This window comes from Camellia sinensis, chromosome 1 (assembly GCF_055761805.1).
Source record: "Camellia sinensis isolate YWXY chromosome 1, ASM5576180v1, whole genome shotgun sequence".
Lineage (NCBI taxonomy): Eukaryota > Viridiplantae > Streptophyta > Magnoliopsida > Ericales > Theaceae > Camellia > Camellia sinensis.
The window spans coordinates 154,683,277-154,695,241 of NC_138961.1; the positions used below are offsets into that span (position 1 = coordinate 154,683,277).

General features: G+C 38.2%; 1 protein-coding gene across 1 annotated transcript; it reads left to right on the top strand.

Moving 5' to 3' along the window:
* The first annotated feature begins 9,048 nt into the window (after window positions 1-9,048).
* LOC114257258 (ethylene-response factor C3) lies at window positions 9,049-10,055 on the top strand. Its single transcript, XM_028197020.2, has one exon. It carries the CDS (start codon window positions 9,252-9,254, stop codon window positions 9,951-9,953), a length of 702 nt encoding a protein of 233 aa, XP_028052821.2. The 5' UTR covers window positions 9,049-9,251; the 3' UTR covers window positions 9,954-10,055.
* Window positions 10,056-11,965: the final 1,910 nt, after the last annotated feature.

An 11,965-nucleotide genomic window follows, 5' to 3' on the forward strand; every position in this document is an offset into this window, starting at 1 on the left:
ACCTCTCTTTTCATTCATTTCTACTTTGTCCCTGCTCGGTTTACCGAAAAGCGTAACATTTAACAAAATGCGAGCGTCGGAACATTGTAGGAACTTTGTTTCAAAAATATTTTGAAATAGAGGGTTTTAAGGTCTAAAATATTTGGTCAAAATAGTTTTGGTCCGAAAATGGGGTATAAGGTTTTGATTTGACTCTTTCCTTGCCAAAGAAACCAAACATTTGCACTGCACAACTTTCAACACCAAGTAAACCATCAGTAACGCCCAAGTCTTAAGTGCTGTGAAAAATGGGGTGTCTACACACATGTGTTTTCAAAAACAATATATTATGTTTAGTAGAGGCCAATCCTTTGATCGGGCGAGCGGGGGTGCTCATTTCATGACCTTCCCCCTTCGTACCCAAGTTCCCGAGCCGAGGCAACTTTGGTGATGACGGACACGTGGCCTTAGGCATGTGTAGACGTCCCCGAACGCCCCGGGAGGAACGAGTCCCGTTCTGTTCATTTGGGGTCACTACAGCTCAGGACTCTCAATTTGTCACGTTTCTTAATCTGAACCAAAGAGTCCAAATCCGGCCAATCGTTTTGAGAAAACAGATTTTTTTTTGAAAGAAGTGCCAAACATGGACTTCTTTTCTAGATACAGAGTAGCCACCTAAATATTTTATTTTGGGGACATTTAGGAAACCCTGACTCGTTGCCTAAGGCCACGTGTCCGTCATCACCAAAGTTGCCTCGGCTCGGGAACTTGGGTACGATTGGGAAAGGTCACTTCGTGAGCACCCCCGCTCGCCCGATCAAAGATCGGCCTCTACTAACCATGATATCTATTTTTGAAAAACATTGTGTGTTCTTATTCCGGTTATTAGCCTAGATTACTATGTGATGCGCACAGCATATAGGTATAGACTGGGTCGCCTGAATTGGAACAAAACATTTCATGTTTGTTTTTGAAAGATGGTTTGATGATGCTATCCGCAAGTAGGCTAAGACGTGGATTTGCCACCCTCAGGTGGGCTTAGAAAAACATGATTTTGCCACTATCTAGTGGGCTTGAAACACACATTTAATGAATTGTTCCATTTCAAATAACCCAACCTTCACCCACAGGCATTCAGGCAGTTATATCGTATAAGCAATTAGCCTCATGGTAAGCATGCTATTCATGGCAGTCACTCACACACATGCAAGGATGCTAAAGCATAAAACTTACTGAGTACTCCAAGCCAAAACAGAAGCTTATTAGAAATCCATGCATGATCCTAACTATACAGAAATGCCTAATGCAACACATGCAAAAATGCAACTATAGCAGGCTCGGCTATTCTAGACATGGCATATGAAATGCTACAGCTAACATGTATTCAACTTGGAATTGAAAATACAATGCAGTTAGCATGATGCGCCGAGCCCGGTGCATGCAAAACTGATGAATGAATGCAAACATGCTATCATACTGTATGCTAATTGAAACATGCCCTAATCTAACCATCATAAGCAGGTAAATAAAAGGGAGAAAGACGTGGGGTTGGAAGACATGCATCACACACACGCACACTTATTACAATATTGCCCTCGCGCAGAGGGTCCGAAAGAATAATACAGTCCCGAATAAATATTACAGTCCAAATAATTACAAAATCCAAATTAAATTACAAATTAATCTAGGAAAGCTATAAACTGGCATGCAAGCCAGGGACTGCCTTGACTTTGATGAATGATGTATGTTTGGGCTGCCTTGCGCGGAAATCCACTGGAATGCCCCAATTAGCCTCTATTTTGCAATGATTTCTTAGAAAGCGCGCCAAGCCCCGGAAGACTGCTGATTCTTGATTTGCTGTAACAGAGAGTAGGAAAGGGGCATAGCAATGTATTTTCACATATGTATGCATGTCTCGATCCTCGTGCCACCAATCACGCATCTCGATGCATGATGGCCGAGGAGTCGAAATGTGCAACTCAATATAGAATGAATGCACATGAAAACACAACAAGACCTAAACTCCATCATGGATAATCCGGAGTGTCGGCGACTGGGAATTGAGACACGTTCCGTCACTCGGAGTACGAAATGTACCTCGTTTCCCGTGCTTGTGCTAATTCCTATCCCAAGCACCATGCAATATGCATGACATGCATGAATGCAACTAAGATACAACCTAACATGCAACATGCTATGAAATGGCATACACGATGCGCGAGATAACATGGCATACACAATGCGCTAACATACAACCTAGCATACACAATGCTATGGAATGAAATGGCATACACAATGCGATAATGGACTTACACTAACACAAGTGGACCTCAGCCACACTCACATAAGAGGCCATAAGATGAAAATGAGACAACTCGAGATGCGTGTACGCATGCACGCAAACCGAGGACCGATCCTAAGGCACCAAATGCCACTCTAACAAGACATGGCAAGGTATGAAATATGATATGTTAGCATGCAAATTTCAGCGCTAAAATATGACTCGAAACAGCTCCGAATCATGACAATATAGCACCCAATGCATGAAATGGTCCCGAAATGCAAGATTAAGCGCATGAAATGACTTGTGGCTACCTCAAGCATGCATTATTTGTACATGAAGTATGAAGAAAGATTCAAGACAGCCCAAAAACAAGCATGTTTACAGTTTTAATCATGGCCAAAAAGCAAACACAAATAGGGCTAAACCGATATGCAAAAATGGCCCTAAATGTGAGATAATGAAGCAAGTCACAGCTGATGGCCCCAAACAGCTGAGGGCCCTTCAACAATGTTGAAGAGGGGCCTAAAATATGACCTTTTACAGTTTATGACTGAGCCAAAAACAGTACACAAGCATGCTCAAAATACTATGCAAAACAAGGCCAAAAAGAGAGCTATAACAGAAAGTACAACAAGGATACCTCAAATAGTAAAAGACCCTTAATAAAACATGAAGAGGGGGTCAAAATAAGGCCATTTATAGTTCGTACCAAAGCCCAGAAACAGAAGCATAAGAGGCTAACAAATCATGCAAAAATGGAGCCAAAAGAGAGATATAAAGGCAAGTGGCACATGGAAGCCTTAAACAGTGATGAGCCCTTCAACAATGTTGAATAAGGGCTCAAAATAAGCTACTTTTCAGTTTAAGATAGAGCTCAAAATAGTTTACACATAGGCCAAAAATAATGTGCAAGAGAATAGCGTGCAAGAGAATAGCATACAAGAGAGGTAATGAAGCAAGTGCAACAAGGAGGCCTCAAACAGGTAAATACCCTTAAACAAACATGAAAAAAAAGCTCAAAATAAGCCTATCTCCAGTTAGGGTCGGAGCCCAAAACAGCAAGCAAGCATGACTTATAAATAAATCAAGAAAATGCTAGAAAAGGGAAAAAGGAAGCTCACCCTTGAAGACTATGCCTTTGACAACTTTTAGACCAAAATGCAGCACTCCTAGGCTCTGAAGAACAACCTCAAGCTCCTGGAATGGAGGATGGAAGGGTGAGGCTATGGGTTGGTGAAGAAATGGGTGTAGGACTTGAGAGGTTTGAAGCTTGGAAGTGTAGAGGGAGAGAGATACAATATATAAGCTCAAAGGTGATTTTTTCTAACCCTTAAAACCAGAGCTGGAGGCTGGTTTATATAGGCAAAAAGAGGGGAAAAAAGGGGGGGGGGGGAAACAATTCAAGTTTCCCTCCAAAATGGCAACCCCCTCCCGGATACAAAATCTGGGGAAAAGGAATACAGATTTGTAATGTACCAACCCTGAGGATCATGGCCAGCCAGTTTTCTTGGGCTTAGGTGGCCAGCCGGCTACCTCCCATGGCCGGCCGGCCAAGGGTCAAAAAGGTCAATGAAGATTAGTGGCCGGCCATGCCATATTAGTGGCCTCCCATGTGTGCACAACACAACTATGTGGTCAAAAACTGGAGAAAGTGAACCAGGAGAGAGAAAAGGCCATTTTTGGGAGGGGTCCAAAAAGGTCAAACACAATTACTAGCCGACCATATGATATTGGTGGCCTCCCTGGTGTGTACAACACAAATATGTGGTTTAGAGCTGGGAAAAGTGGCCTTATGGTGGTCAACATTGGTTTTCAAGTGAGAAAAATTAGGCGACGGAGGGCGATGAAGGGATAAAGTTGGCTGACAGAACAATTACTGGCCTCCCATCCTTCTATGACCATCCTAGCAATGAAACAGAGGTCCCTGCCAAAAATGAACTCAAACCGATGCAAAATGAAGGTTCGGGGGCCGAAACACGCAGCCCGAGGCCCCGAAAACTGACTGTTAGGCACCGGAAGTGGTGTTCGACCATGAAGTTGGTCTCTCGGACCGCAGTGTCCCTCGAAAGGGAGAAAATAAGATGCATGCCAAAAACTGGAGCAAACGGAGGTGGTTAAGCGGTCCCGAACCCAGGCACACGGCCAACGGCTCTGAAAAATCAGAAACCGGACTCCAAACGGGCGAAATGGCCTACAACCACGAAACGTACCCCACGGCCGCTGAGAGATGATCTACGAGACCTCTCCCTCCCTTCGGGAAGAGAAACAGAGAAAATCGAGCCTGGTTCGCAAATCGAGGCAAGGTATGAAAGAGTCCAAAAGTTCGAAGGCAAGGCTCGCAGCCAAGACTCTGAAACTTCTGAACGAGCACAAAAAGCAATATCACCGAGTGCTCAATCGGTGATGTCTGAGTACTAAGGTCGGTCAAAAATGGGGTGTCTACAGCATGAGTCAGGGTTTCCTAAATTTTTCAAAATAAAATATTTAGGTGGCGACTCTGAAATCGTGCAAAGCAGTCCATGTTTGGCGCTTTTTGATTAAAATTGATTTTCCAAAACGATTTGCTGGATTTGGACTCTTTGGTGATTTATCAGTCTTACATTGCACTTTGTGAGATTAGATTCAGAACTGTGATAGGAGTCCGAACTGTAGTAGCTAGAACCCAATTCGCGTCCTCTCCGAAAGGGGGGCCGCCCAGAGAGAGTTCCGGGCGGTCTACAAGGGGAGGAGGGGGGGCCAATTACGAAGGTTGTCCCTATACTTTGGCTCTTGTGTCATTTTAGTCTTTGTAATTTCAATTGACTTGATTTTGATCATTAATTTATTATTTTATCTCAATTTGGTCTAATTAATTATAACTCTGAGCATATTTTTATAAAAAAATATGCACATAAGGCTCCTAGGCCAGATGGGTTTAATGTGGCTTGCATTCAAAAGTGCTGGAAGATAATGAAGAGTAAGTTTCTACAATTCATGAATGAGTTCCATGAAAATGGGAAGCTGGTCTTAGGTTTGAATTGTTCTTTTATTACTTTGATAGCAAAGAAAGAGAATCTAAGTGGTTTAGGTGACTACAGACCAATTAGCTTAGTTCATTCAGTTTATAAAGTTCTAGCTAAAGTGTTGTCTAGAAGATTAAAGAAGGTAATGCCAGCAATTATTAGTGACGTCCAGACAACATTTTTAGGGGGGAGATTCATCCTAGATGGAGTATTGATTGCTATGAAGTGGCTGATTGATGGAAATCATCTAAAAGAAAAGGAATCATTCTAAAATTGGACTTTAAAAAGGCTTATGATTTAGTAAATTAGGAGTGTCTTCTTTTAATGATGAAGAAGTTTGGCTTTGAGGAAAATTGGGTGAGGTGGATCAAAACATGCATATCTTCAGTTAAGCTCTCTGTATTGGTTAATGGATCTCCATCTGCTGAGTTTACTCCCCAAAAAAGGCTTAGGCGTGAGACCCATTATCACCATTCTTGTTCAACATTGTTGCTAAAGGTTTAAATATGCTGATTGATAGAGCAAAGGAGTTGAATTATTTAAAAGGTGCAAGAGTTAGGCCTATTATTTTCTGTGAAGCTGACAGGGTGGAATTGGTCAATAGAAAGAAAATTTTAAGGTGCTTTGAGTTAATGTCTGGTTTAAAAATTAATTTCCACTAGAGTGTAGTGTGTGGGGTTGGTGTTAATAATGAGGAAATTAAGGATTATGTCTCAATTCTGCACTGCCATAGTCAAAAACTTTCCATTACTTATTTGGGCATACCTCTTTGGGGCCAATCCAAGAAGAAAGAGCACTTGGAAATCAGTGATCAAAAAGTAAAGAAAAAATTGGCTTCATGGAAAAGGAAATTACTTTCCCTTCCAGGTAGATTAACACTAGTAAGGGCAGTTCTCTCAAGTTTACCATCATACTTCCTATCATTTTTAAGCTACCTGTGGGTGTGGCTAAATAGTTCGACAGCATTCAGGTAGCATTTTTGTGGGGTGATTCTGAAACAAAGAAGAAAATTCACATGGTTAATTGGAAGGAGTTATTAGCAAACATTAATCAAGGGGGATTGGGGGTTCGAAATCTAAGAGAAGTTAATGACTGTCTTTTGCTAAAATGGTTTTAGAGGTTTGGGAAAGAGGATAAAGCTCTGTCGAAACATATTGTGTGTAGTAAGTATTGTGTGGTTAGGGGCAGTTGGGTTCCAATTAATTTAGATAACATTTCAGTTTCCAGGATTTGGGGTGATATCCTTCATCTTGTTGAACAAAGACCTGCTCTTGTTGAATTTTATTTATCAAATCTTAAATTAACAGTGGGCAATATGAGTAGAATTCATTTTTGGGATGACAAGTGGTTGAACAATATATATCTAAAGGAGGAATTTCGTAGATTATATAGCTTATCAGAGGAGAAATATAGCACTCTGCAGTAGATTTACCAAGGGAGGGGTCAATCAAATGATTGGAATTTATTTTTCTGAATATCATTGTTAGCATGGAAGGAAGATGAGGTCCTATGGCTGTATGAATTGCTTTGGAAAGCACCTAGTCTTTCTATTGAGTCTGAGGATTCGTGTAAATGGGCGGACAATTCAGAAGGATCATTCACAGTAGTAGCAGCATGGAAGTAGTGGATGTTTTCAAAAAGTCCTACTGTCAGTGTTACTAAGGAACTATGGAACAATGTTGCTCCACCCAAGGTAAAATTTTGTGGGTGGTTAGCATAGAGAGGTAGAGTTAAAACAGCAGCTGTCTTAAAGAGTTTTGGAGTGTTAAATGGGGAATTAAATGCATTGTGCTTGTTCTGTAAAACAGATGAGGAGTCAGTTCATCATCTTATGTTGTTTTGCCCATTAGGTTGGAAATTATGGACTAATATGATGAAGTGGTCGGAGCTGGTGTGGGTTTTGCTTGGTTCAATTGAGAATTTATTGTTGTGGTGGTCAGGAATCAAATTCAGTGAGGTAGTTCTAGGAATGTGGAAAGTGGTACCTTTAGCAATCATGTAGTCATTATGGAAAGCAAGGAATGAATATCTCTTTAGTGGCAAATCAGTTGATTGGAATGAATTATCAGAATTGGTGAAAGTAAGGGGTAGCACTTTGGAGTATATCGAATGTTAAAGGGATGCAGCATTCAGTGCAGGAGATAGTTATTAATCTTCAACAGATCAAGGCTTGTGTTTGTAGAAGAAGGTTGCTTCTAGGTTGATGTCAAGTGGTTATGATAGCTACTGGTTGGGGGCCTTGGTTGTTATTGCTGTTCTGGGTATGTTTGTGTTGATATTGCTATCGGTAGAAGAGCTAGAGAGTTTCTTAATGTCTATTCAATTTATCAAGGCCAGTAGCAAGGTCTGATCTGGATGAGTTGGTATAGGCCACTGCAGTGTTGGTCTCAAGTGTGTTGATCTTGCTATGGGTAGTTTTGCTCTGTTGATGGCCATGTTTGTGAGGGATTGCTGCTGCTTTGATTCAGGTTTTGTAAGTCTTACTCTGTTGTCAGTTTGCTCTGCTACTGGCCCTGGTTTTGTGGGGTTGTTGCTGCTTTGGTTCAGGTTCTGTATGGGTAGCAGCTGCCTTAAGTCTTGGCTCAAGTTCTATTTTCCTGGACTGTTATGCTAGTCTTAGGCAGCTTCTGTTATGCATGTCCTGTTTCAAGTTCTATTTTGATTGGACTGCTATGTTGATATGTTTGGGCTACCTTACTGTGCAAACGGTGGTGTGGTGGTGGTTCTTTTGTTTCTTTGGTTAGTTACTCATCAACTTTGGGACTGATAGCAAATAATAGAATGGACTTTTTGGTGCTAACTTAGTTGTAATGATAGCTCATAGTGATACTTTTGCACTTCTCTTTCTTTATTGATGTAATTGGTTTTGTACGTTGTACTTTGCTTCATCATCAATAAAATATTTTTTTTTTTTTTTGCTAATAAAAAAAAAAGTATTATGTGTCATATTTTGAAGGATAAAATTATAAATGTACTAAACTCAATGAGTTAACCTCAACCAATATAATGATAATTTTGTATAGTAAAAAAAAAAAAAAGCACTAAAATATTATCAAAATTTAAAATTATGAGTCAAAATTAAACCAATTGAAAGTGTATGAATCAAAATAACACAAGAAATAAAATATAGAAACTAGTAGTGTAATTTGTCATTTTTTTTTTCCTTTTTTTTTTTTTTTTTTTTTTTTGAGACAATTCAATAGGCTATAATTATCGAATTAAATCAATTTTTATGTGAATAATGTATACAAAGGATCATATAAAATGAACAATTTATATTATTAAAATAAAACTAATAGTAAGTCTTATGAACCAAGACGACAACATCAATTCAGATCATAGACAGGAGAAAAGCTACCAACATAGAAAAGTGATAAATTAGTATTTAAACTAACAAAAATAAATTGAGTTACCACATGGCCTTGCTCTAATAGGGCTAAATAATATTCCCAATACAAGTGTACTCTGTTTTAAAGGGTAAAGTGGGTCAACTGTTCTGAGTGGTCTACTTATCACCATGAACAGAAAAGGATCTAGGTTAATATGGTGATAGGTGCTTAATTAGATAAGTTTTCAACATTTACACTTTATTGCAAATTGCATAACTAGACCTCGCCGCTTTGCATTATTCCCAGACGTGCTTAAATCATGCCCCTCCAACTTTGGTCCAAAAAAAAAAGAAAAGCTGAACCCAAATAATAATAATAATAATAATAATAATAAATAATAGAAAACCGCACCGCCCCTTTAAAAAACAGAAACAAACAATGAAAACCCCACCACCCCGTACATCATTATGTACAAAATGCAATAACTTCTTCTTTGTTTTGTATTGAAGAGAACCTTACCTTCCAGCCTCTTTGACAAATTTAATCCCATCTTCTTTGTTAAAACTCAAATTCTTCCATTTTCTTTCTATTATTATCAATTTTTTGAACAAGTTTAAGGTGATTGAAGGCTTAAAAAATTTAGATCTGAGCCTATCCATGGAAGATTGTTCATCCCCTCAATACCTTGGGTTTGATTTCTTGCCTCAGTCTCCATTCTCATCCTGGTATGAGCCTGAGGAACTTTTTCATACCAAATCTCTTTCGTGTGAAGAAAATCCATTGGATGAGAATTTTCCTGAGAAAGTGAAGGAAAAATCTTTGGAAACAGATTCCTGCAAGGGGTTTAATGATAAAGAAGACTTTACTTCAAAGGCGAAAAAAGAGGCAGGAAAGGAAAAGAGGTACATAGGGGTAAGAAAGCGGCCATGGGGAAAGTATGCTGCTGAGATACGTGATTCGACAAGGCAAGGAGCGCGTGTATGGCTTGGAACATTTACTACTGCAGAGGAGGCTGCTTTGGCTTATGACCAAGCTGCATTTGTGATGCGAGGCCCATTGGCTCGCCTCAACTTTCCTACTGAAAGAGTACGCGAATCGCTTCATCAGAATGGTGGTGAGTCCTCCTCTTCCTCCTCCAACTGCACCTGCACCTCCTCTTCATCTCCAGCTGCAGCACTGAAAGAGAGAAACAAGATGAGAATGAAGTTGCTGACAAGTAGGAGGAGGAGGAATAATGAAAAAGAAGGAATAGTAGTGAAGCCTGGAGCAAATATGTCAATATTTGAATTTGAGGATCTAGGAGCTGATCTCTTAGATGAGCTCTTAAGCTCATCTGAGAGAGCTTCTCATAGTACTTGATTCAATTTACACCATTTTCATCACCCTCTCTATTATGTACTTTCATATCTTGCTCATCATCTATATGAATTTTGGATATTCACATTCATGATTGATTATTTACTCTCTCATCTACCTAAAATATTTCCTTTCAAAGCACTTCCACTATTTCCCTTTCTTGTGATTTTTACATAAAAGGCAAAATAGTTTTTAATATTGATTTAGCACTACTTAAGTAACAAAAATTTATAAAATTACATTAGGTTTTGTAAATCTAAAGTGCCCATACCTGAGTTTAATGCATTCTCAGTGCTCTCTCATTCAGAGAAACTATCTAAAATGGACAATCTGTTTGATGTTTTCCATTTAATCCACATCCCTCCAAAGTTCAAGTGAAGGAGAATTAGAGAAACACACCATGTTATACCTAATTGTGACCCTTTTTATCAAACATAAGTTATCTTTATCTTTGGAGTTTGATGACCTTCTTGTGAAGAAAAAACTTTAATTTTAAGCCCTCCTTACAACCAAAAATTGGGACATTTAACTGCATAAATGAAATTTTTGTAGAGAATACAATGCTATGAATTTCCATTAATGCAGAGAAGGGGAAAGCTTGTTTGGTTTAAGAACATGGCAAGTGTTTGAGGTGAAATTGTGTCCAACAAAAAGAAAATCCATCTAGATTACTAAATTTTTAGTTTTCAACTATTCTGGCAAAATCAAAATATCTTCTATAAATTGCAAATTTCTCATAAGATCTCAAAGGAAATGACCAGTATCTAATCATTCAAAGTACTTTCTATGTTATTCTTCTTCCTTTTTAATCGCCTCTATTCTTCTTCTTCTTCTTGTTATTTATCTTCCTGGTTTATTTATTTATTTATTACTTTCATCACAAAATTTCTTTTCTTTGTGTTTATGTATAGAGTAGTTGTTGATAATGACATTTTATAATACTTTAATTTGTTAGAATTTTTTGCATGCTCTGATATGATTATTGAATTTTTTTAATTGTATCTAAATGTTTCTTTCAACGAAATTTGTTGATCTTTTCACTTCTCCCAGGTTTGAGGATTTCTTTCACATCTTATTACTTAGGGGCCTATAATTTTCTCACCTGCAGGGGGTTTTCAATTTTCTTCTCATACATTAAATTAACTCTAGACTCACTTTTGTACTTCGAAAGACCTTCACTCTGATACATTTCTAAATCTTTTTTTTTTTTTTTCATGAAAGATTTTGAAATCACTTTTCCCAACACCGCTATCAATTAATGTGAAATTTTTATTTTCTAAAGATGTCAAAATTTCTTAAACTCTGTAAAAACGTAGGTTAAATGCTTTTCGGTCTTGAACTTGAAATCTTCTTAATTTCTATTGCTCTTGAAAGCAACAATCTTTTTGGCTATTTCTATGGATACGCTTGGCTTCAATTTGTTTTCTTGCATTTGAATTCTTCTTCACACGAGCTTGTGGTAGATCTTCATTTATTTATTTTGCTTCTTAATTTCTTTTTACTTGATCAGGTGGATAAAAAACATGCTATATGCTACCCAACTTGTATAAAAAATGAAAGTCTTCACATCGAAGTGAATATTTGAAGTTTTCAGATTTTCATCACTCTTGCTCTTATACATATATGCTTGCCCACCATTTTCTAGAGAGGCCATTCTTCTTTTTCATTTTTTGTTTTTATTTTTGGGTAAGTGAGGAATCATTCTTTCTTATCAATTGGATCTTGTTTCTTGCCAATATTTACAAAAATTTCAATTTCATGCTTTTCAAATTTTACTTCAACTTTTGACTTTTGCAATTTTTTCTTCCTTTCCATCCCCAACATTCTCATCCACTTCATTCCTTCATCCCCCACCCCCCAAAACTTCTCTTCGTTCTATTCATTTACAAGTTCATCTTCTTTTCCATTTTCACTAACATCTCTACAAAATTTGGAAAAAGTTTCTAAAAATTGCTTCTCACGAAGTTCTTTATTTTTGTTTTGTTAATACCTGATTTGGAGATTTCACAACTTCA

Coding starts and splice junctions, on each gene's coding strand:
- LOC114257258 (XM_028197020.2), top strand. CDS start 9,252: ATGGAAGATTGTTCATCCCCTCAATACCTTGGGTTTGATTTCTTGCCT.